The 26599-nt window shown below is 43.6% G+C and overlaps 1 protein-coding gene across 3 annotated transcripts in view; it reads left to right on the forward strand.

Annotated features, from left to right (window-relative positions):
- The window catches only part of THSD4 (thrombospondin type 1 domain containing 4), a 581008-nt gene extending 559539 nt beyond the window's left edge, over positions 1 to 21469 (forward strand). For all 3 annotated transcript variants that reach the window (XM_027572149.2, XM_027572150.2, XM_027572151.2), the window contains 4 exons: positions 3892 to 4065; positions 10782 to 10961; positions 15099 to 15243; positions 19612 to 21469. In XM_027572149.2, coding sequence (XP_027427950.2) covers positions 3892 to 4065; positions 10782 to 10961; positions 15099 to 15243; positions 19612 to 19754 — 642 coding nt within the window. In that variant the 3' untranslated portion in view covers positions 19755 to 21469. The remainder of the gene's footprint in view (positions 1 to 3891; positions 4066 to 10781; positions 10962 to 15098; positions 15244 to 19611) is intronic.
- The last annotated feature ends 5130 nt before the right edge of the window (positions 21470 to 26599 follow it).

Consider the following 26599-nt stretch of genomic DNA (forward strand, 5'->3'; position numbering starts at 1 on the left):
CTCTGTCAAATAAATAAAAATCTTTAAAAAATAAATAAAATAAAATTAATTAATCTCTACCTAATTGAATTGAACTTGTAAACTCACACCTGGATCTTCTCTTAAACTTCCAGGGCTATGTAGTTTTTCTGACTCAGTGACTCATCGTAAACATGTCCTTGCAGCCACCTTTAACTGAGGGCGGGTCTTATCAGACATAGGCATCATAGACTTTTTAGTTCTATAAATCAATGACAGGTTTAAACACATGTGCAATATTTAGTCACAACAGAAAAAGAAGAAGAAAACTTTTAGAAAGTCCACTAGCCTCAATTTTGTAACACCTAATGTCTAAGGATGTTTTCCAAGAGAAGAAATAAGACATTGAGCTTTGTGTTACTTAATTATGGAAGATGATACATGAACCTGAAAATCAGGAATAGCCATTAGAACCCTGTAGTCAGTCCCTCAAGGGCTGATTGGGCCAAATTTAGCATTCAGCTGTTGCTGGAGTGAGAAGACAATCCTCACCACACGGTTGCCTAGAAATTTTATGTGTTTCTGTGTTTTGTCAGCCCAGAAGTTCAGCTGGGAGTCAGGTCCTTTTCTGACTACCAAGTGGATTTGATCCTTCTTTCCGGGACATCCTTCAAGGATAGTGAATGGGTGTTTCATTGCCTGGTTTTGCAGGTAGTCCCTTGCTGCCTGGTAGGGGCCCATCGTTCCCCTCATTCCTGCTGAGAGGCTTCTTGAGTCAGAGCCGGTGTAATAAAGAGAAGTCCCTCTGTAGGGTTCATCCCTATAGTGTCCTCTCATTGAGCGCTTGGCTTGGTCCTTAACATTTCTTCTTTTATATGAAGCACATGGGGATATGGGGAAATTTTCCCAGATGTGAAGACATTATTCGGTTTGGGAAAGCAGAAATTAAGTTAGTCAAATGGAAACTACATGGAAAGAAATATTCTTACGGTTTGAAATAAGAAGATAACTTAATTTGCCTTGTATTTTTCAGGAGGATTTAAATATCTCAAGTGTTTAAAACTAGGAAAGAGACCAGATAATATACAGCTGAAACAAAAAACCCTTCAGCCTAGAACATTCCAATTATTGTAACAAAGGATTTTGTTGTTGTTGTTGTAAAAAGGACTGACTCATTGGCTCAAATTCCTAATAACAATGCAAATAGAGTGTAAGTCATGCAAAGTGTTTGTGAGCCTGTAGGGGAGAAAAAAAAAACTTTTCCTCCATCCTCTTAGGTTCTGCAATAGAAGCCTGCAAATTAAACTGACAAAAGCCAGATTAACAGGAGAAAAGCTGACACATTTTATGTGATGTTCATTTTTCTACATGGCACAGGGAGCCTCATAGGAAAGAAATGAAAATCCCAAAGAAGCAGTTAGGCTTGAACGCTTCTATACCATTTTAACAAACAGTGATAAATTTTGAAGAAGTGACTAGACAAAGGAAAGGGGCTGGGGCTTCTAGGGGCAATAAAAGGTAGGAAAGTGACTGATAAATATATGGGGGATACTAATGGAAGATAAGGGTTATTTTGGTAAAGTTTGTTTGTTTAGACTCATCTTGGCATCAGCTCCCAACACCAATTATAAAAATGTTCTCTTCTTCCAGATACTACGTGAAAATTTATGATCTGCTTTTAGGCAGGATTGGGAGGGTAGAGAGCCCTTCCTGGATCTGATGTTTCTCAATCACCTTCAGTTCAAATATGTCAAAGCAGCACATTTTGGGGTGGCATGTTCTAATCCTCTTCAGGCTCTTGCCTCAGAGAGTTTTTTCCCTGAGGAGTCAGGCCCAACCCAGCAGTGGTCATGTAAATGTTTGCTTATTCATCCAGGCTGTGATTTTATAAGACTAGATATCAATATACAAAAATGAAAATGGAAATTTTGGTAAGGAACCAGGGTTGTTTTTTTCTTTTTCTTCCTTTCCTTGAATTTTATTTAAATTATATTGCTTTTGCTTATTTTTTAAAATAGTAATGTTGGTAAAACAAACAAAAAACAGTGACTCTGTTTTTAAGGGAATACCCAGCAGAAACGCTTAGAATGGGCTTTGGTTGTCCTCTAAACGGCCACTTTCAGAGTTGGAACGTATTGGTAACAGAAGAGAAAGGAGCAAGGAAGGACCAAGTCTGTGTTCATTTATTTAACTGATATTCATTGCCCATGGGTAAGGTGTGACCTGAGAAGGAAGTAGAGATGATTCAATAGTCCCTGCTTTCACTGAGCCTACCTCTATAAAGGAAAAAATAAAGTAAGACATAAGTAACTGTAGTACAAAGGAGGATAGTAGGATGAGCAGTGTCTTGAGAATTCTGAGGCTGGAAAGAGTATACTGAATCAGGCAGTCAAGGGAGTTTTCACAGAGGAGATGGCCTTTGAGCTGAGCCTTAATGGATTTCAGTGTGTCCTAATGAAGGGGAAGAGCTCTCTAGCAGATAGAAGGAACAGCATGCATAAGGCACGGTGAGCACTTCATGCAGTCGGGAAAGGGAGGACCCAGGCTCTGTCCAGCATGAGCTGTGTGGGAGAGAGTAATGGGAAGTTAGCCTAGAAGACTGAGGCTGACTCAGGTCGTCTTACAGGAGAGCTTGAAGGCCAGGTGGGGAGGTCCATGTTGGACTGGGACAGCATCAGAGGGATTTTCACCATGGCACTCCCAGCACCTGGAAGCTCAGCCAATTAGAAAAGGTGGTGATACCGAGCAACACACTGTGGCCACAGTCACAGGGGAAGAACATCAATGCTGGGAACCATGGGCAGAAAGAAGCACGACAGGAAAAATGTGAAACCAGAATCTGTGAGATCTGAAGTTTGGCTTGATGGCAGAAGCAAGAACGCAAAAGAACGGTCAACTTGTGAATCCTGGTAGAAATGTGAGCACAGATTGGAAAACCGAGAGTAGCAATGGGGATGGTGGTGAGGGGGGTGCTCCATTGTTTTACATGGTGAACATGAGGTATCTTGGGGAGCACTCGAAGAGGTCCAGAAAGGTCTGAACAGATAGGATGAGAAGCAAAATAAGGCAGCATCCCAAAGCATTTCAAGACAGATGGAAAATGCTCTTCAAGCTTTGGGGTGTGACTCGGGAATGTGTTCAGTAGGCCCTAGATGAGGACAGAGTGTGCTTGTAGGACAGAAATCACTGGCAGTTCCATGGCTTTAAGTGAAGACCTTACCTCAGTTTCTTTATCTTAGAGTGGGGAGAGAGAACTTGACTATCTCAATCTCCCATACCATTTATTGAGCACCTTCTGTATGCAGAGCACATTATTCATTACCTGTAATCCTGCCAGGAATATGCTATCCAGATGAGCATGCCAGAGGTGAAAGGGGCTGGGTTCCTTGCCCCAGGCCACCAGGCTGGTAGGGATGTTAACACCAATGTGTCTGGTTCCCAGGCCAAGCTCTCCATCTATAGGAAGCTGTCTGCTAATGCTGTCACCCCTGTGCCTTCAAGGAGTGGGACCCCTGCCTTACTATCAGGCAGCAGGGTTGAGGTGACAGACTTCACTTCCTCACTTTCCCCAGAACAGCCCAGACTCAGCTACCAGCAAGTAGACCTATGCCCAAGTGTTTATGCTCTCACTCTTCTCCTGCTGGATCTGTTTTCAAGAGCAAAAGTCAAAGCAGGTTGTCTGACAAGTGTAAACGTATCAGTCGCAGCACTGGGACAGGGTATTTGGAATGAAGACTGTCCTAGAAAAGCTAAGATGGGGGTTTGCCATACTGACGTCCCATAATGGAGTAGGCTGGGCGTGAAAAGTGGTCAGAGACTCTAGGGGAAAGAGTTGGTGGGGAAACGAGATGTTCAGTCCTTCACATCATTAGAAAGTAGCCTCAGAGCCTGCAGGGGGCCTGCCCTCTAACGTGCCCATCTCCTGTCTTGCAGTGCTCAGCAGAGTGTGGGGCTGGAGTGCGGACACGCTCGGTGGTGTGCATGACCAACCACATCAGCAGCCTGCCCCTGGAGGGCTGTGGGAACAACCGACCCACGGAGGCCACGCCATGTGACAATGGGCCCTGCACAGGCAAGGTGGAGTGGTTTGCAGGGAGCTGGAGTCAGGTGAGTGGCCAGAGCTGGCTGGGTTCATCCGTCCCTGGTAAGAGAGCATGCATAGCAGAGGGGCCGGGAAACAGGACGCGGCGTATCCCAGGCATCCTGGTGTGAATCCCAGCAGTACTACCTGTGGCCCTGGAGAAGCTGCTTATGCTCTCAGAGCCTCGTTCAGTCAACAGTGTTTCTTGAGCACCTATTATGTGCTCTTCTCAGCACTTGGAATACGTCAATGAGCAACGCGAATATCCCTGCCCTCAGGGAGCGTATGATCTAGCATGGTTTCTTTGTCTATAAAAGGTTAATGACCATACTGTGTGAGGTTATTTTTAGGAGAAATGAAGTAATGTCTATGAAGAATGTAGCATAGTGCCTGACATACAACAAATACACAATAAATCGTAGCTGCTGCTCCTATTATTGTTGTTAATAAAGCCAGTGTTGTCTGTATTTGAGTGTCAGAAGCACAAAGAGATATGATCCAGCGATCCTACTTGCAAGGATATATCCAAAGGAAGCCAAATCACTATCTCAAAGAGATACCTGCACTCCCATGTTCATAGCAGCATTATTCACAATAGCCGAGGTCTAGAAATAACCTAAGTGTCTGTTGATAACCTAAGGAAGATGTGGTGTGTGTATATATACATATATAGTGTGTGTGTGTGTATATATATATATATATATATATATATATATATATGAATATTCAGCCATAAAAAAGAAGGAAATCCTGCCCTTTGTGGTAACATGGGTAGACCTGAAGGACATTATGCTAAGTTAAATAGGCCAAACAGCCAAAGACAGATACTACATGGTATCACTTACATGTGGAATCTGAAAAAAAAAAAATGAAACTCAGGGAAACAGCAGAATGGTGGTTGCCAGGGTCTGGGGGGTGGGGACATGGGGAGAGGTTGGTAAATACGTACAAATTTTTGGTGACAAGATGAATATGTTCTGAGATCTAATATATAACATGGTGACCGCAATTGATAATACTGTATCACTGAAATTTGCTAGGAGAGTAGAACTTAAGCATTCTCATGCACACACAAAAGAGGTAAGTATGTGAGGTGATGGATGTGTTGATTAACTTGATTGTGAGAATCCTTTCAGAATGCATACGTACATCATATCATCATTTGTACATTTTAAATACATTACAATTTTATTTGTCAATTGTAGCTCAATAAAACTGAGGGGGGAAATAGAAGCAGATACAGGAAAAGTTGCAGTTGTTCCTTATAAAGAACAGATAATACCAAATACTTTAATAAAGTAACTTCATTGATCAGCTGATGTTTTCCTCGGTGTTCCAAAATTGAACACAAATCCCCTAAGAAAATGTGGAAAAGATCGTTCCTTCTTTACTGCCCTGTTATGATTGCCGTTAGTATTTTGAGTTCTCTGGCCACTTAGCATTTGGCAGGACTGGCTGGTTCTCCAAGGACTTTTTGGCTGATGATCATGATTTATACATTATCAGGACCCCTGGCTCCGTATAGAATTTGATTTCTTTTAAGTAGCTCTAAAAACAGACCCTGAAAAAATAGACTGCCCTGTCCTTGTAAGTTGATACAACCCCCTTGGAAAGCAATTTGGCAATAAAAGTCAAGAACCATAAAAATGTTCATTTGCCTTAACCAGTGACTCCACTTCTGGGGATTCATCTTAAGGAAATAATTAACAGAAGAAAAAAAAGGCTTTTTTAACAGAGGTGTTCATGACAGCAGGGCACTTAGGGATATTACAGTGTATCATAACTCATTAAAATACTATGTAACAACAACAGCGATAATTAGAGGACATAGAAAGTACACATGATATAGTGCAAGTGAAAACCAGTGAGTGAACTTTATCTCAGCCCCTTTGAAGAATGGGTTTTTATATGAACAACGTGGGTAAATGTTTTCTTCTCAAATTTCCTCTAATGTTTTTATAATACAAACTGTAAAATATAGAAAATTCAAAAAGAAAGAGAATTCAGGTACTCCCAGAGCTACACGAGTGCCTATCAGAGTCAGACATACCTGATAGCTGGTCCCAGCTCTACTTCTCTGTAGTTCTTCTGACTTGGGGCAGGCAACATAACGTCTGGGAGCCTGTTTCCCCATCCAAACGTGAGGATGAGAATACCTACTAATGCACGTTAGTTCCCTGTTCCCTGTGTTTATTATTTTGTCTGCCCACTGTTTTCCATGTCACTATTGGTAGCAAAACACCTAGGACCCGAATCCCAAAGATAATTCAGAGGGGACTGCATTACACCAAATAGCCACAGAAACAAAGCAAAGGCAAGAGTCCTCTGGGAAACTGGAACAGCCTCCACATGGTGAGGATTAGCAGTGCAACTCAACTTGAACATCTACCAATCTCAGAAGAGAAGGGAGCAGGATTCAGGGTCTTTTTTGCTTGTGGGCCTCCTGTTGACTCCAGGCCTATTCAGAGAATTGAGAGTGATTGTGAATGTGGGTGAAGGCAGTGTTTGTTTCCGCCAAGATTAGACACATGGAATTCAGTGCCCTGATGCCCAAAAGGGTCAGGACATGATTGAATGAGACAAGGTTTTAGCTCTGGATTTATAAGGATGTTGGAGCCTGCTGTCACCTCCCTACCCTGGGACTCTGATGTTATGCCCCAAGAAAATGAAATAGAGCATGCTTATGTACTGAAACCAAAGTGAAAATAAATGTTCCTTCTATCCATGTGGTTTGAATGAAGTTGGCATCTGGAACGCCCCACGAGCCTGGGCACAGTGAACTGTCCAGGGTGGACATGGAACCCAAGCCAAGCCTAGCAAAATCCTTCCCTGGAACTTTAATGTAGACTTAAGGGAGGAGACTCTCTGAGAAGTTGTGAGCAGAGGTGCTGGTGATGGCCTTGTCGGGGCTTGTGGAGAAAGCCAGCCCAAGAGAATGAGACCTATCAAGCTTAAGGAGTTTTTTTTATACCTGGTGCCAAAGTAGCCTAAATCCTACTCATAAGCTATTCCACCAATATCTAGATTGGTGCCTAGATTGATGCACAGATGTTTCTTTTCTTGCCTTCCAGTTCTGGGTTTAGTTCACCTGTAGATTGTCCTTGTTCTTGCGGGGCGGGGGGGGGCTTTCACAGTCTCTACCATTGGGAGCAGTTCTTTTGTCTGCCTTTCTGTCCGAACTCATTTTCACTGGCATCTGTGTGGATATTTCCACTCTCATCTTGGATCAGTGATCCACCAGAGTACAAATGCAGGAATTATTCAGGTGTAGAAATAATCACTACCACTGCTCGGTGGAAGTAGTTATCGCTGTTAAATACCACCTCTGTCTTCTATGCCTTTCTTCTATGAATTCTATGAATTATATTCTATCTGATATTTGAATTACTCTGATTACTCATTGTTGATTTTCACCTGGTATATCTTTGTCAATTTTTATGTATTTTTTAAGACATGTCTTTTGTATGCAGGACTATTTTTGTCTTTAATTTTACCCAATCTGCAAGTCTCTGTTTCTTAATTTTAACCATTCACATTTATTGTAATCACTTACATGCTTGGACTTTTCCCCGCCATCTTAATTTGTGTTTCCTATTTAGGTTATTGCCATGCTTTCTTGATCTGTTTCTTCTTTCCTTTCTGCACATGTGCACAGATCAGATTTCCTTAATTCCATCTTTCCCCTCTAACATTTTGGAAGTTATAAATCCTATTTTTATTCATGTAGTCCTAACACTCAAATTTTTAGCACAGAGTTTTAAACTGTCATGTTTCTGTGTCAAGCTATCAGCAATCACATCCTCCCCCAAAAGCAGACAGAAGCCTTAAGTCCCCATGTACTTACCTCCAGTTTCTCAATCCACAATATCTCCAAAAAGATGTTGACATCATCTGGATCTAGCTCCATATTAATGTTAACTAATTTTATAGGAAATACTGATTTAGGTTTAAAAATAGCTGTCTCCCCTCCAAAGGTTATTTTTGTAATTGAAATATAATTCACATACCATAAAAAAAAATCACCCTTTTAGAAGTTCACAATGCCGCGGTGTTTAGTATATTCACAAATCTGTACAACCATCACCACTGTCTAATTCCAGAACATCCAGAACATCATCCCCAAAACCCCTGTATCCATTATTAACAATAGCTCTTACCAACTCTTCTACTTTGTGTCTTTCCCGGTTATGTCTTCTTCCTGGTTCTTTTTCATTTTATCAGAGACCACTATCCAGTAAGTCTTTCAAATAGGATCATGAGCTGTAAGTTTCTGAACCCTTAAATATCCAAAAGTGTCCTCACTTTGCCCTTTGATAGTAGAGGCAGATGCCTTCATTTTCCCCTGCCAGTCAGCCCTGCCCTGCTGTTCCTGGTCAGTGCCTTAGCTGATCACTGTCTCACGATCCCAAGGCCTCCTTCCTGCTTCTCGTACTCCTTCTCACCTGAAGCTCTTGAGCTCCTTCCTCTCTGCTGGGCATACTCTTCTATGTGCTTTTTGAACTATGATGTGCTCCTTCAACTTAATCCCACCTGCCTTTCACCATTCAAATATTCCCCATAATTTCTCGTCCACCAAGGATGAGTGTCCTTTCCTGTTTTCAAATGCTATTTCATGCATACATACATACCCCCCCCCACACACACACACACAACCATTCGCTTGTTCCTAACACACATATTCTGCCATTTCTGGGCATTTAGGGTAGAAGGCTGAGATATGTGCTCATTCTCCCTTAATTGCCTAATCTCTTAAGGACCTCGTTAAAATAGCAGAAAAGAGGGGCGCCTGGGTGGCTCAGTCGTTAAGCGTCTGCCTTTGGCTCAGGTCATGATCCCAGGGTCCTGGGATCAAGCCCCGCATCGGGCTCCCTGCTCAGCAGGAAGCCTACTTCTCCCTCTCCTGCTCCCACTCCCCCTGCTTGTGTTCCTGCTCTCACTATCTCTCTCTCTGTCAAATAAATAAATTAAATCTTAAAAAAAAAATAGCAGAAAGTAGCTTCAAGTTTTGGTCAAGGTTTGTCGTCTGCTATTCTGCCAAGCACTCGGTACAGACACAGACCCCCAGAGCAGTCAGGGGTCTTTCAGATCAGGTCTCCAAACCCCCATTTTGCAAGCGAGACAGTGGACACCTAGGAAAGTGCAATATCTTGGCCAAAGACTCCGAGCTATTTAGTGAGGATGTCTGGACTAGTTTCCATGTTTCCTGTTCCCTCCCCTCCCCCCGCTGCCCCCTGGATCCTTAGCACACACTCTCACTCCCCCTGCAGGGGAGGCCAGGCCTTTGCCTGGTAGCCAGTCACGCCTCTCCTGCCTCCAGTGCTGTTGTTGTCCGCAGAATTTAAAAGAAAAGAAAACCGGAATATACTCCAAATCAGTCATTAACTCACATGGACGGAAATAAGAAAAACAAACCAAGAGGATTTGTCCTCTGGATGTCTTATGAAGATGCCCCCCCCAAAAAAGGGCACCAAGTGGAAATTGCTGAGGGTGATGCTTATTACGTCCTATGTGACTAATAGACCATAGTCTGTTGGTTTGGGGTTTGCCTTTTTCTTCTGTAGATATGTGTGGTTTTTTCCCTGTTTTTATTTGACTACGTTCCTGCATACGGACAGCAGAGCTAATATGAAGAGTTTCAACTAAAGAAATTGTTAGAGGCTTTTATAAAGATAGTAGATTATTTAAGGTTATTAAGTAGATTATTTAAGATGTATATGGATCACAGCTTTAAAATGTTGTAATCAGTAAGTATTAAGAGTAAACCAGACATGAACAGGAAACATTTTACAAAGTAATAGATACTAAAGAGAATAATTTGTGAGCAGCTATACACATCACGTTTCTGTAAACTAACAAAACATACCAACATGTGTAATTGACCACCCTCTTTGGGTGACTACCCTCTCGAGCTTCCCACCAAAGGGGGAAGTGAGAGGCTTGGACCCTGCAGTCAGAGGTTTCCTGCTGGCCACTTGTTGGGAGGGGAGGGCTGACCTTAGGGACATTGTCCCCAGTCTGGGATCTTCTCAGCTTTGTGTGTCCCAAAGAATTTTAATGTAGCCCCTTGTCCAAAAGTGTGCGGGATCCGAGAGACTAAGTCATTTCCAGTATCCACCCACTGAGACCGGCAGATCAACCGGAATGATAGTTCATTGTTTTGCAGTGAGAAGTGTCAGAATCTACTGGACAGGAACAACCAAATTGACAGACTGATGTGTGTGCCAGGGGAGGGGGCGTCTAAAGAGGTGGCCTAAAAGAAACCATTTCTTTTTTTTTTTTTTAAGATTTTATTTATTTATTTGACAGAGAGACACAGCAAGAGCAGGAACACAAGCAGGGGGAGTGGGAGAGGGAGAAGCAGGCTTCCCGCCGAGCAGGGAGCCCGATGCGGGGCTTGATCCCAGGACCCTGGGACCATGACCCGAGCCCAAGGGAGACGCTCAACGACAGAGCCACCCAGGCGCCCCTAAAAGAAACCATTTCAATCTCACACAGAGGGCACCACGATCTTAGAGACCAGCATCCTGGCGCTGTGATAACTCGGGGCACCCACGCTCCATTCCCGACACAGAGCTCTTAGGAAAACTGGCATCCACTTGTTACATCTTACCCAGTAACGTTTTCCAGGTGTCCCTGGGCTCATCCTAACTGAATTGATGATAGAAAACACTCATAAAAATCCCTTGATTTTCCTGTCCCCTTTCCAGCATGTGACACCCATCATTCTCTGATTTTTCTCCAGTGTTCCATCGAGTGTGGGAGTGGGACCCAACAGAGGGAGGTGATTTGTGTTAGGAAGAATGCAGACACCTTTGAAGTGCTGGACCCCTATGAATGTTCCTTCCTGGAGAGACCCGCCAGCCAGCAAGCATGCCACCTCAAGCCTTGCGGGGCCAAGTGGTTTAACACAGAATGGAGCATGGTAAGTCATGGTGCTCTTGACAGAGATTGCATTAGTACATCATTCTTCTTTCCTCCCAGAGACAGTCAGACCACCTACTACGTGCCAGAATGACCTACTCTAGACTATCACTTTCGGGGCACCCCTAGAAGCAACCTGCTTGGTGGGAGGAGCCAGAGGCTGGGACCATCTTGATCTCTAAACTGGAGAGGCCATAAAGCAGTGACTTTCAATCTCAGTGTGCATAAGAATCAACTGGGATCTTGTTTGAAAAAATGGATTCCGGGTCCACCCTAGCCGAGGAATTTGCATTTTGAACAAGCTCTTTAGGTGACTTGGATGCAGGTGTCCTTGGACTGCATTTTGAGAAATGTTGCCTCAGATTAATGGCTGAAGGGGTTCAAGGATGCTCTTGAGGATACTAGATCGTGCAGCGATCTCATTGTAAAACTCACTGAAGGAATTTCTGTCAGGCCTCAGGGACCTGTGTGTGTGTGCGTACTTTTTTCGTCATCCTGTAGACATTATGGATTTGTAGATTATGGGATTGATCCTGTTTTTCTCTTTGAATTGGCCGCTTGGAAACTCAGAACCACAATTGTGGTCCATCTCTCAGAGAGTTTATCAGACCTCACAGAGTGGATTTTGTATGTTAATGTGCCCCAGCTTTTCTCTCTCTTTCCTACTTTTATCTTCTTTTTTGCTCCAGCCTTCTCACCTTTTTTTTCCTTAAATCTTGTAAACCATTAAGTATTTCTTAAGACCTTTCTGTGAGAAGGGAGGGTAGTGTGTAAATGAAGATACAGAGAGAGAAAGAGTTAATACAGAAGTAGATAATTAAGGAACAAAATGGGAAAGGATGAAAATAGGGATAAAAAAATATTTTTTTTTTCAAAAAACCTTCCTAAAGCAGGGAACTGCCTAAGGCATCATTGCTGGTGACCATGCCTTGGACACGTGAGGGGGTGGCAGAGGTTCGTTCTGCCTTTTGTCACTGAAGATCATCAAGCAGAGCCTGTAGGGGAAGCCAGAGTGAGGCCAGAGCTTTTCTCAGAATCATGCAAAGGTGATAAAAGGGATTTTGCTTATGAAATATATGTATGAAAGCTGAGAATTCTGTTTTCCAACAGTGTATGTCTACTCCAGTGATAACAGGCTTTGGGCTCGGATAAACCACACCTCAGAGGCAAATGGGAACAAAGCAGGTGTTGAGTTTGAAAGGTGTTTTGTCAACTTCTGGGAAATGGAATTCAATTGTTTTGATGTTGGCCACGGCCTTTGAGAATGCAAGAACAGATCACTATGTTATTTTGCCTGTTGGTTTGGAAGGTCTAGAAAGGGCCAAGTTCATCAGGCCAAGTCAGAGATGCCCTCCCAAAACACGTGGCTGGGAACAACCCAGATGTGCCTCCACAGACCAGTGGATAAACAAATAGCAGTACATCCCAAACCACAGAAGAGTACTCAGCAACAAGAACAAACAAGCCAACGTGGTTGAACTTCAGATACACTTTGCTAAGTGAAAGAAAGACCCCAAAAGCTACATATTGTATGCTTCCATTTATATATTCTGAAAAAGACACAACCACAGGGACAGAGACCGCATCAGTGATTGCCAGAGGATGGGGTGGGATGAGTCTTGCTACAGAAGGGCAGGACAAGAAGATCTGCTGTGTTTGATGAAACTCTTGGATCTTATTTGCAGCAGGAAATACACAACTCTAGGAATTTGTCAAAACTCACAGAACTGTGCGCCACCAGAAAAAGTGACTTTTTCTGTATGTAAATTCAAAACAAGTAAACCGAAACAAATATGAAATAAGTGGTTATGATAACAGCAAAGACAGTGAAGGAAGAGAGATATCTTTGGATATGCCTTGTTTTATAAATTTGAGTAAACTGATATTTAGATAATTCTAAAACAAAATTAAATTTGAAAAAAGGAATCCCCAAAAATGGAAAACATAATGAAACAAATTAACCTAAATACGTATCCAGTTGGCAGCATCAGCACTATTGCAGGTGGCTTTAAAACAGTAATTTGGGGCACCTGGGTGGCTCAGTTGGTTAGGCATCCAACTCTTGATCTCAGTTCAGGTCTTGATCTCAGGGTCGTGAGTTCAATCCCCATGTTGGGCTCCACACCCAGTGGAAAACAAACAAACAAACAAACAAAAACAAAAACAAAACAAAAACAAAAACAAAAACAGTAATTTGACTGTCTATCCTTAAAGACCAAGAGAATTAGAAAATGCTGACACTGTTTGCAATGATCATATTTTTAGTGAGAGTGTTGAACGGTAACCTGAGATAGTTGAGTGGATGGTGAGTGATAAAGCGAACAAGTAATTTACTTTATGATAATATATATGATAGTATATATGACAATATGGTAGTATCTTTCTATCTATCCCAGGATCCTTGAGAAAATAAGATTCCCAACTTAGGAGAATGGAGATAGAGATGAGATAGAAGAGGTTTAAGTGAAAATCCTGTTTTCCTGAATTTGAAGCAGAAACATCAGTATGAACTCACAAAATATCTTAAAAAAAAGTTCTTTCCCAGTTTTACCCATTTACCCATTGAAAGAGCCTAGAAACAATGGCCAACCCAGTAGCAAAAGGCATGCCTATCAGCCAAAGTGTGGTTTCAAAATACCACTCTCCACTAAAAGCAACCAGGAATTCTTAGGGAACAGCTGATTCCAGGTTTGGGACTGTATATGTACAAATTAGATTAGAATATCTTTTTATCCCAAGTGGCAAGGAAGTTCTCAAAGACAATGGAGTTCATGCCCGAAGGACTCAAGAACCAAGTTTTGAGGGCTCAGACTAGCCACTGAGGAGACATCAGTGAACATCAGTAAAGATATTAATTGCCATAGATTGAATGAAATACATCACATGTATTTAAACCCATCCATTTATAATAAGTGTATAATAATAATAATAATAAACTCATTGGAGGATCCACCATTAGGGAAACCATCTCATTATTCTGAAGACTGATAAATAAAGGAAAGTAATCAAGCATTTACCCCGTCTTTCCTAAACAAGCGGTACCACTGGGTGTACCAAAGAGCAAATCTAGGTAGGGATGGGGGCAGGGATTATTTTCGTTCTCTAGCTAATAAAAGAAGAAGAGATGATAGAGTTTTACCACCACTCTTCAACCACAAGTGAATTAATAGATCTGGACATGGCACATCCGTGGCTGCTGACATCCCCAAAACAGAGACAACCACACACATCCAATGAAGCAGTCTCACCACAAAAACAAACAAACCTGCACCTGTTAGGGCCTCTTCTATACCCAACTTCCAATTTACAGGAAATGCAGAGGACAGAGAAAGATGTTAAATTGTACGATGCAGGTGCAGTCAGCAAAATCCTGACTATGGGAAACTCTACAGGACAAATGACTCCTTTCCTCCAGATAATAAAGTACAATGGGGGACAAAGGCAATGGGGGTGAACCTGTGGATTAAAAAGAGTCCTAGGGGCCCCTGGGTGGCTCAGTCAGTTAAGCGGCTGCCTTCGGCTCTGGTCATGATCCCAGGGTCCTGGGATCAAGCCCCGCATCGGGCTCCCTGCTCGGCGGGAATCCTGCTTCTCCCTCTGCCTGCCACTTACCCTGGTTGTGCTCTCTCTCTCTCTCTCTCTGTCAAATAAATAAATAAAATATTTAAAAAAAAAAAAGAGTCCTAAAAGGCCTGTCGGTCAACTGCAATGTGCGGGCCTGTTGTGGATCCTGATTCAAAAAAGAAAAAGAAAGTATTAAAAACTTGAGGTTCACAAGAGAAGTGGAAATGGGAACTCTGAATATATTCTTGAAGATAAGGACATATTGTTAATTTCTAGGTGTAATAATACAATTGTGGTAACTTTTTAAGAGTTTCACCTTTTAAAGCTACAAACTGCAATATTTTAGAAGAACTGATGTGATGTCTAGATTTGCCTCAAAATAGAAGTGGAGTAGACATGGATGGGGTATAGATGGGACACGGTTGGCCATGAGCTGATGGTTGTTGATGTTTGTTGATGCATGGGGGTTTGTTTTCCTTTCGAAGATGTTTGAAATTTTGCAGTATCTGCCCTTCCAGTGTGCTGAGCTAATGGACGGCCAAAAACCTACCCCTCTCTTTTTGTCACCATGCAGTGTTCCAAGAGCTGCCAGGGTGGCTTCCGGGTCCGCGAAGTGCGCTGCCTGTCAGATGACATGACCCTAAGCAATCTCTGTGACCCTCAGTTGAAACCAGAAGAGAAAGAATCGTGTAACCCTCAGGACTGTGTCCCTGAAGTTGGTAAGTAGGGATTCCTATCTCGGAGAGAAAGCACACCCTTCTTAAACCCCAGCAAGTTCCCTGGTATGAAAATGCCAAGCCCATCCTTGTCTCTCCATGACCTTGTGCACAGTCGTGGGGCTCAGGGGTTCAAAACACTTTCCATATGATAAGTTTCATAGTTTAAGATGACCGTCCATAGCTTGGGTGGTGATCCAAGCCACCCTCCAAACTTAAATGCAAATTGACTAAAATGGTAATGATTTCAGAGATTTGGTTCCATTATCTTTAAGGTCGAAGGAGTGAGATTTCAACTTTTAATTGTAGGTGTAAAACAGTGGAAGGAAGAAAATTAATAAGAAAGGTCTAAACTTATTTAGAAAAAAGCTGTTAATAATTAAAAATAAGAAAACCTTGATATAGAACATAATAAGAAATGTGAATGGATAGAGAGACTAATTATTCCTGAATGGGAACACTCAGTACTGTAAAGAGGGGGCGCCTGGCTGGCTCAGTCTGTGGAGCATGAGACTCTTGATCTTGAGGTCATGAGTTCAAGCCCCACTTTGGGTGTAGAGATTACTTAAAAAATAAAATCTTTAAAAAAAAATCTGTCAAGAGGATAAAAGAAGGTTCATGAGGTTCAACATATAATATGCTCAAGTATATTGCCTTATCATATACTTGAACACATTATAAAAATACAGAAATTAAAACTATATGCTGAGTCAGGAAGAGACAGGGTTATGGGTGTTATAATAGAGAATTCTGATACAACGGAAGTGAAGTATGATAAAGGCCTAATTTTTTTTAAGACTTTATTTATTTGAGAGAGAGCGAGAGCCAGACAGCACATGAGCAGGCAGGAGTGGAAGAGGGAGAGAGAAACAGGCTCCCCGCCGAGGAGGGAGCCCGACGCGGGGCTCAATCCCAGGACCCTGGGATCATGACCTGAGCTGAAGGCAGACACTTATGTGACTGAGCCACCCAGGCGCCCAATAAAAACCTAATGTTAAGGAAGTGGGGAGAGGAGAGACTTTCATTGCATTCAGATAATCAAAGATCCATTTTAAAAAAAAACAAAGCAAAACATTTTAAATCTTGCTTTATGCCATATATAAACATAAATGCCTAAAGGATTAAAGACCTTTGCATAGAAAACACATTGTAAAAATACCAGAAAAGATAGATATTCTTGGGGTTGGTTAAGCCTTCATAAGCTAGACGCAAAACTCAGAGGCCTTATTGCTGAATGTAAAAACATAACATAATAAATTAAAAACTTTTCTTCTGTTAAGGACATTGTAATAGTCAAGGTTCTCTGGAGATCCAGAACCAATAGGATAGATGAGTGGATGGATAAGTGAGTAGACAGATAGATGATAGATAGATAGATAGATAGATAGATAGATAGATGATAGAAAAAAATTCATTATGACAAACTGGTTCACATGAACGTAGAAGCGGAGAAGTCCCACAACCTACCAGTCACAAGCTGGAGACTCAAGAAAGCTGCTGGTATAATTCAGTCTGAGTCTTGAAGGCCTGAGAACCAGGGGAGCTGACCGTATAAATTCTGGCCCAAGGGCAGGAGAAGATGACATGAAATGTCCAGCTCAAGCAGCGAGGCAGGGAAGGGGCAAATTCCTCCTTCCTCTGTTTGATGTTCTATTCAGGCCCTCAGTGAGTGAGGCCCGTCTCCACTCCATCAGTTAAAATGCTGACCCCACCCAGAAACACCCTCCCAGACACACCAGAAATCATGTTTCATCTGCGCTCCCCATCACCCGTAAATTTGACACATAAAATTAGTCATCATAGACATCATAACCCAAGTTGGAAGAAAAGAAGAAAGGAAAAGAGACAGAGAATGAGCAAAAATTGTGAGAAAAATATGAAACATACCTTATTGGAATGTGATACAACCAATATAAGAAGAAAATGTCCAGCCGGGAGCCAGGAGGAAGAAATAGCGAGAGAAGTCGTACAGGCTCCTGCTTGTAACTGAGTGTAATCTTTTTAGAGAACTTTGGCAATATCACTCAATATATAAAGTATTTGATATCTTTGACTCAGTAACTCCACTTCTAGAAATGTATACTAAAGATAGGCTCCTGGGTGGCTCAGTCGTTAAGCTTCTGCCTTCAGCTCGGGTCATGATCCCAGGGTCCTGGGATCGAGCCCCACATCGGGCTCCCTGCTCCACGGGAAACCTGCTTCTCCCTCTCCCACTCCCCCTGCTTGTGTTCCCTCTCTCGCAGTTTCTCTCCCTGTGTCAAATAAATGAAAAAATAATAAAGATAGACTCTCAAAATTGTACAGATATACATATACACGAAGAATAAGGCTCAGTAAATTGTGTAGAATTAACAAATGAATGAATTGTAGAATTTCTTGTAACTCATAAAAATTAGAAGCAATTATATTTCTACCAGTAGAAGGAAATGGTTAATTATGTTACTGTACACAGGATAGAATTGACATCTTAAAAAGAACGTGGTAAAGTTGTATGTTATGATACATAAATGTATTCAATATATTTGTAATATCGAAAAGCAAGCAGCTAAAATTATGTCAGTTATTTTCCAAGTTATTAATCTATAAATTCAAGCAATGTTAATCAAAATCTAGACAGGGCTTTTCGTAGAAAAATCAGACAGACTGTGTCTAAAGTTTACAGCAGAGACCCAATAATAGCCAAGGTAATTTTGATAAGGAACAATGTTGGGAAATGTATCCTACCATGTATCAGGACATACTTCACAAGGATAGACAAACAAATGGAACAGAATAGAGTGCCCAAAAATAAATCTGAGCATGTTACGGTGCATGATACATGGTCAAGGTTAACAGTATGAATCTGGGGAGGAAACATGAACATTCAGTGCATGTTGATGAGACGATTGTTTACCCATATAGGAAAAAAACAAATTGAATTCCTACTTGTCACCACACACATACACATCAATTCCAGGTGAATTATAAATGTGAAGAGAAATTTTTTTAACTCTTAGAAGAGAATATGGGGAAATATATATATTAGTGTAGGGAAGGATTTTGTAAATGAGAAACACAAATACCAAACCACAAATGAAAATATTATAACATCTGTTAGATTAAAAATACAATCTTTTTTTTTAAGATTCTATTTATTTTTATTTGAGACAGAGACAGAGATAGTGAGAGAGAGAGCATAAGCAGGGGGAGCGGCAGGCAGGCAGAGGGAGAGGGAGAAGCAGGTTTCCCGCCGAGCAGGGAGCCCGATGCGGGGCTCGATCCCAGGACCCTGGGACCATGACCTGAGCCAAAGGCAGCCGTTTAACTGACTGAGCCACCCAGGTGCCCTAAAAATACAATCTTTTTAACAAATAACACTGCAGCAAAGTGTTGAGAAAAGCCACAGGCGTGGAGAAGGTATTTGCAACACATCTAATGAATAAAGGATCAGGATCCATTATATGTCAAGAATTTCCATGAATCATTTGTTTTAAGTTAATTAAATTAGCAAGTGGTCAAAAGATAGGTAAAGCAATTCATAGAAAAGGAAACTCAAATGGCAAATAAACGTATGATGAGCTGTTCAACCTCCTTTGGGGGTAAGGTCACATCCACCAGATCAGCAAAAAAATAAAACACGCAGCATAAAGCAAAAGAAAGCAAAAGCATTCTGTACCACTGACAAAAATATAAATTGTTGCACCCACTTCGGAGAGCAATCTGATGAGAGCCAGTAGATTTGCAGATACCTTATGACCCAGCAAGACCCAGAGAGGGCATGTGTAACAGCTGTTTAAAGGGGCAAAGTTTGCAGTCATAAAAAATTGAAAACTGTCAGTGGAAAATGGATCAATAAGTTGTAGAATGTATGATGGAACACTATTCAGTAATGAAAATGAACTCCCTCGAGCATTCGTTAAACATGAACGAATCACACAAAGTCAACGTTGAGCAAGTTGCCAAGGAATATATACACTCTGCATCATTTCTTTTCTTTTCTTTTTTTAAGTTGAAATGCCACATAGTGATTAGGGTACCAGCATTTACAGTTCAAGTATAAAGACAGGATTGGGGATACTAAACACCACATGTGGGGCTTGATTCCTCTGGAGTGAGGAGAAAGAGGGAGGCGGTTACGGAGTGAACTCTGGGAATTGTGTCTGTGTTGGTGAGCAGCGAGACGACAGTCCATTGAATTATATTCTCTACACCTAACTCTGTTACCATGTTTAAAAGAAAAGGAGAAGAATGGAAGCTCTTGGCCCACCCTACACCTCCCGCAGGCATTAAAGCCGGACCAGGATAGAAAGCCGTGTCTCGCGCGCCCTTTCTCCTCCCACTGGTCCCGGCTGGCTCTGTGCTCAGAGAGTCTTTTCTGTTCTCTTGCCGCAGATGAAAACTGCAAGGACAGGTACTACAACTGCAACGTGGTGGTGCAGGCGCGACTCTGCGTCTACAATTACTACAAGACCGCCTGCTGCGCGTCCTGCACTCGCGGGGCCAACAGGCACGCGGGCTTCCTGGGGAGCAGATAACACCCCCGCGCCGCGGCAGGAGGGCAGGTCCGGGAGGTGGGGAGCAGGGGGGCTGGCCGGCCGCTGCTCCACCGGGGACTGCCCCCTACCCCCCCGTGCTGCCAGCCGGCGTAGTCACCACCCCCACCTTCGGGAAAGCGTCCACGTGGTGCCCCGGAGCCAAGCCACTGTTGTCCTTTAGCATCGCCATAAACCGATGATCCCTCCTTGGGAGCCCTGGCACCTGGTGAGGTGCTCTCTGAAAGCCAAGCGGTGGGGGGTGGGGGGGTGCTCGTAGTTCTCCATCAACTCCCGTGCTAGCACTTTCTAAGTCAGCAAGTCGGGCCCTCATGCGGCGCTGCCTTGTCGATGGTGCTTCTGGCCTTTTCAATATCGGGGTCCCTCGGAGAGTCGGAAGAGGCGGCTCCCACCCCGGAGCCCCACTTAGCCTTGCTGAGACGCCTGCTTCCCACTGTTACCTCAGCCGGTGGTGCCTATTTTCATACACTCAAAGACATGAGGCTTTTTCCTGCCTTGTGACATAAATATCTCCTGTCAAAGAGTGCTTGATTATTTCGCAGGTGTATTCACAGATACTAGATCAGTAGTGGCGCACAAAGTCCTGGAATGGGAGCCAGGGACTGAATCATTATCCCCATTTTACCGAGACTCAACTTAAGGAATTGACCTGCCAGGTATATTCACCTGTTCGGTGGCAGGGTTGAGTCCAACCACACAGCTCACCTGCCTAAAAGCCTTAGGTCTACAAGATGCAGGTTCATTTCAGACCAAGCGACTGAGAAATTTCCCACTCAGCAATCAAAGCCCAGCTCTAGAATTCTTTCCTCTGGCCAGAGGTCAAGACAGCATCCTCGGCACTCAGTTGTTTCCCACGTCTCTTTCTGTTTATCTCTTCCCGACAAGGTCCCGGATCCTGGTTACAGGACTCTGTGCAGGTTTTGTTAAACCCCATCCTTAATGGAATTGCCCTTGACACAAGAAAGCCACTGGGGTAGCAAGGTGATGCCTGAAATTCTGATTCCGTTCCCCAGGGGATATGTGCCCCCCAGGGAACGGCACACCAGGGGGCCCCCAGCCGTGGTGCCTCTCAAGTCTGTGCCCTGGGCTCTCCCACGTCTGCAGCCACCTACCCTGGGCTGGGCGCCACACCTCACCCAGTGGAATGTCTGACCAACCGGTCTTAGCATAAAACCTGTGTTTGTATTAGAAAGAGTCTCCCTTTGGTTTTTCCAGTATGATTTATGGATTTCTGTTTGTGATTTCTCATCCCTCCCTCCCACTACGACTCGCAACCTGTATCTCACCATCCAGACTCGAGCACTAAGATCTGCATTCATGCCACTAGCCAGGGAGAGAGGGAGAGGGGCCGTGGGCTCCTTCAGTGACAGCCACAGCGGCTGGGTCGTCCCCGGTGCCCTTCACCTAACTCTGCGTTTCCAGAGGCCTCAGGCTGCAAGGGGGATGCAGTGCGTATTGAAAGGTAAACGATCTGAAAAGTCAATTAAAATGAAAGAATATGTGTGTGCGTGTGTACACGCACATGCACAAACATATATATACATACAGTTGACCCTTGAACAATGTGGGGGTTCAGGGTGCCAACCACCCCCTGCACAGTTAAAAATCCATGTATAACTTTTGACTCCCCAAAAAGGTCCTAACAGCCTGCTATTGACTAGAAGCCTTACCAAGGACATAATCAATCAACACATATTTTTATATATCATATGCATTATATAGTGTATTCTTACAATAAAGTAAGCTAGAGAAAAGAAAATGTCATTAAGAAAATCACAAGGAAAAGAAAATACATTTACAGTGCTGTAGGGTATTTATCAGAAAAAAAAATCTCTGTATAAGTGGACCCATGCAGTTCAAACCCATGTCGTTCAAGGGTTTTATATATATATATATATATATATTCTTTCACCAATTAGGCTAAACAAATTATAAGTTTATAGAAAATCTGTCATATACAGTACCATGGTCCTGGGTCTATTTCTCTTTTAAAGCAAGCCTGGATTCTTAGTAATAGAGTTTCTTCCGTGAGCCCTTTAACCCCAAAATTTGCTAATTTGATGATCACTTGAAGCTTTTGGAAGGAGTAGCTCCAGCCCGATCTGACACACTGTGTCCGGTCCTCGCTACCCTTGGGCTTTCAGAAATTCTATCTGGCCTTTCCATGGGTGTTCCTGAAGCCGGAGAGCTAGGTTCTCGTCTCACGGAGTCGAAGAATGAATCTCTCAGACAAAGGGGAGTGAGTAAAGCGACAGAGTTCTATTAAGCAAGGATACAGAAAAAGCTCTCAGGAGTGAGAGGGGCCCTGCCAGGGTTGTCAACGTGGGCCTCCACTGACGGTCTTTTATTTAAAACTGACCAGGGAGCTTGTGGCCTTATCATTCTTGTGACGTCTTGGTTTGCATAAGGACTTAGTGATAACATCTTTAATGGCTTACTTCTTGTTTGGGGTCTGGTTATTCTTTGTTGGTCACAGGTGACTGTCATAAAAAAAGAGCCCCCACCCCCACCCCGGACACCCAGGGCAGGGTGGTCTGGTGTGTTCCCTTATCTCTGGTTTCCTTACACCTCCGCATTTTGGGGATTTCTGTGAGCCTGATCCCGTGGCCCCCCACCTATCTCTCCCTACCCAGCCCCGCCTGTCCCTCACTCATTCTTCTCTTCTTGGAGCACAGCCACCTCTCCTTCGTACACAGTGTTACTTGCGCAATATGGCGGCCGGCAGAGACCCGGATTCCCACGCCCACCAAGCAAAAAAAAAAAAAAAAAGACCAGAGAAGCCAAACGGATGATTTCTGCTCTGTGCCCTCTCCCTCTCACCACCTGCTTTTGCTTTTTGTCACAATAGAAGCGTTGCCACATTTGAAGGATTCCTTGGAGGAAGCTTTCTTTACATGCTAGAGGGGGAAGAAGATCAATGGGTGGGAGAGCAGAGAAAGACAAATTTCAGCTCACATTGAGGGAAAACCTTCAAGCCATCCAGCCTGCCCAGGAGAGGTCTGGGCCACCCTTCATGGGTGACACTCTGCCCTAAAGGGGATTTCTTCATCAAGCAGGAGGTGAACATCCTAGGTCCTTCGAACTCGGGATTCTCATGACTGGGCTGGCTCAATACTGGCTTGGCCCCTTTGACATCTCTTTGGTGTCCTGTGACCCCCAAATAAAACCTTACAGTTGTTTAAAAAGGACAGGGATCTTCCCAGGAGAATGGCCATCCTGCCAATGGCAGAACTGAGTCAGAGCAAAAGGGTTAGTGCCGCGTCTTTAGGGGGGAAAAGTACCCAAACCAAGGGTCTTTTTTCTCTTCCAACAAATAGTTGAGCTGTTCTTGGAATCCATTCAACTCTGGAAAGGTTATAAATTACGAGGTCAGGCGTTTTAATGACTTCTTTGTCTTCAAAATCCAGTTTTTGCTAATTTCCTGGTTTCTTATGTCAACATCTAAATGCCTTTGTCCTTCACACAACACGTCTGAGAAGGTCCCTCAGTGTTTCCAGTGGTAAAGTTCCTGGAGAGGGTTGGAGGAGAGCTCACCTTCTGACAACTCTCTCCACAGAGATGCCTCTTTCTCCCTTCCTTGGCACCCCCTTATCTCATCCTTTCTTTGTCATGACCTGCCACCTCCTTCTCAGCCCCCCTCCATGTTCCCTTAACAGGCCACTTGTAGAATTGAAAGTTACATTTTAATGCCGTTTTTCTTTTTTCTGTGTCCTGGATTGCCTCATTGCCTGCTCCGGATTTTAGAATTAGATGAATTGAAGGTGTTACCCGTTTTTTCACAAAAGTCGACTAAGCTCCAAACAGAAAGAGTTGGCTGTTCTACTTTCACTTATTGGAAAAGGAAAGTGTGCCTCTTGCAGCCCAGGCAGAAGCCATTCAGTGTGCTCCAGCCTCCCACCCTCACTGGGACTCGCATTTTCCCCCAGAGGAAAGGAATAGCCTAAGACACAGTAAGGAAAGCTTGTAACCCTGGCCGCCAGATGGAGCCGGGAGTCCTCTGAGTACATTAACGGTGCATCTGCAGCAGAGAGAAATCCAGATAATACTAGTACCTTCTTAAACCTTCTTGGTTCTCTCTCGTGTTTAATACAGCCATTTTAGAATTTGAGTATTGATTTCCTAATGTAGAAGGCATAAATATAAGTGGCAAAAAGAAACATGGCTTTCCTTAAAACAGGCTGAAAAATCAAACCTGGAAGAATCTATCTCAGCCTGGCAGCTGGAGGCCAACATCTGATACTTGCCATATAAAACGTCTTTACTGTGGCTCTGATGGGAAGTTGGACCCCTTACTGATGAAACTGGCGGATGACGTGAAAGTGGTGACAGTGACGGGTTCAGGATCCAAAGAGATCAGGGAGACTAGACCAAAACCTGGATCTTAGGAATTCATCAGGAAGCAACATGCATCTACCTTTGGAATTAAAACAAAAACAAAAATGAAATTATACAAATACGGGGTGGAGGAGATGTAAGAGTTTCAGTTGACTAAGCTCAATGTGAGTCAAGGAAGTGGGATGGAAGCACTCCCTGCAAACCGCACACGAACACACACATATGCGCGCGCACGCGCACACACACACACACACACACACACACACACACACACAAAATAAGGGACTTAGACTACCTAAGGAGAAAACATTGGGGAGAGTCCTGCCACACTGTGGTTGTGATTGCCAGAACCACACTTGAAGAGTATCCGTGGTGCATAGCATTGAGGTGAGCATGCCCAACCCTGAGGAGGGGAGGAGACAGTTAGAAATGGTGGAAAGGACTTCAGGAGAACGTTTAGCCTGGAGAAGAAGAGGTGGGGGGCAGCACTCTGAGATGGCCTAGCACTATGAGAGTGACCCTAAGGCCAGGAGGTAAAAGCTACAGGGAGACAGACTTTAGCTCCTGCAGAAGAACCGACTTTCCACAGGTGAGAGCCCCCCGAAGGTAGAGGGCTCTCCCATCACTGGAGGTCTCAGCAGAGGCCCAATGGCCATTTGACAGGGGTGCTGGAGAAGGGAGTCAAGCACCTAGCTGGGGCAATATGACTTCTAAGGTCCCTTCTGAGTCTAGGCTTTGGTGACTCTGTCAGTAGAACAGCTTTGAGTGATTTGCCTCGTCTGGGCTCCTTCCCATTTCTGTGTCCGCCATTTTGATCCCAGTGTTGCACCCCTCACCTGAGCTGAATGTGGCCTCATATCTCAGAATCACTAGCAACTTGGTCAGAGCTGCCCTGTCGGGTCCTGCTTTGTAGATGAGTAACCCAACATCCTGATGGCTAGTTCCCTGACCAAGGTCACACACACTTTAATGGGGAGTACCTTGACTAGACTAGGACCCTCTAAATACCTTCTCTCTTTCTCAGCTCACTTGCTTTGCTGCACCTTTACTGGAGCAAAATCATTCTCTCCACCCCGAACCATCCCATACTCCTGGTTCTGTTCGGTGGGTAACAGAGTTCCATTGATGTGCTGAGGAAAAGTGCCTAAGAGAGAGTGGAAACTTCCAGCCAAGTTTCTCGGCATCTTCCTTTGCCTCAGTGAGAGAAAAGCCATTCTGTTACATAAACTAATTTCCAGCTCCTTGACCTCCAGGTCAGTTTGACAGAAGGATATAGTTTGTTATAAGTTATTATTTTGTTCTTTGTAAATACAAGATGTTTATAGGAAATGTGTATTCTGAACTTTATGGGCAGAATGAGTCACTACACCAAAATAGTTCTATTATTTAGAATATGTTAATTTTAAAGGGACCTAATAGGTATTTATTTACATATACAATCCACATTTGTGTAAAATCATTTGATCCTACTAACCCAGCTTCCTGCAAGTTGCGACACGATGTCCTATTCTAGGTTCATAGTTACAGTTTAGTATACTGACTAGCCAAAATTCTTTGGGTTTCAAGATCGAATATAAATTACTCTGCTTTTCGACTCGTTCAGGGGCTCTTACTCCTGGCCTTGTACCTGAAACAGGTCTGTCTGCATTGCCACCTTTCCATCGTAAATATTATGTTTGCTCATATAATCTGCCCTCTCGTCATCCCCAGTTGGAGAAGGAAATATAAGCATCTTTCTCATCCCTTCTCTTTGTCTTGCCTCCGTCGACTCAGTTGCTGGGGAGGCATGGTCAGAGCAGTGGGTGAGTCAGGGTCCGCTGGCAGGGGCTCTGCTGGGACTGCTGGGGTGGGGGCTCTGGGTTGTCCTGTCACCTGCACAGCCAGGAGCAAGGAACCCACTAAACACTCCACTGCCTCCATGTCACCCTTAGAGCGTTAAATTATTGTTTAAGCAGGTCGGGTGGGGGTAGAAGGTGAATTCTGTGAGTAAATGCAGTCTGTTTTCTCTTCAGCAAAAATGACAACTATTTTTGTGTATGACTAATTTATTTTTATGATTGTAAAAATACAATAAACTGGTTAAATGATCCGCTTTGTTAACACGTCTGTGCTTTCTTGGGCCTTATTTCATTTCTACTCACGTTGCTTCAAGCGGCCCCCTCTAAAAAGAACTGAGCCCTTTAGAGTTTCGGTTGGCTTGTGAGACTGGTTCTGAGCGCTCTGCACAACGCGGGGCCACTTGGAGAACGCAGAACACCTTCCCTAGGAAGGACATTAGCCATTAGGCTGCTTTAGCTTTACCAGGTCCTCAACCTGGGCTGTATGTTAGAATCACCTGAGGAGCTTAAGATAAGCTGTTCAGGTCTGCGTACCGCCCCCAGGAATGCACTCTTACAGATATTTCCTTAAACCTCCCCCAGGAGGCAGGAAAGTTGGGACCCATGTGCGCCCATTCAGTGTGGCCCCAGTCTCTTCAACTGAATAAAACTTCT

This window comes from Zalophus californianus, chromosome 6, assembly GCF_009762305.2.
Source record: "Zalophus californianus isolate mZalCal1 chromosome 6, mZalCal1.pri.v2, whole genome shotgun sequence".
NCBI lineage: Eukaryota > Metazoa > Chordata > Mammalia > Carnivora > Otariidae > Zalophus > Zalophus californianus.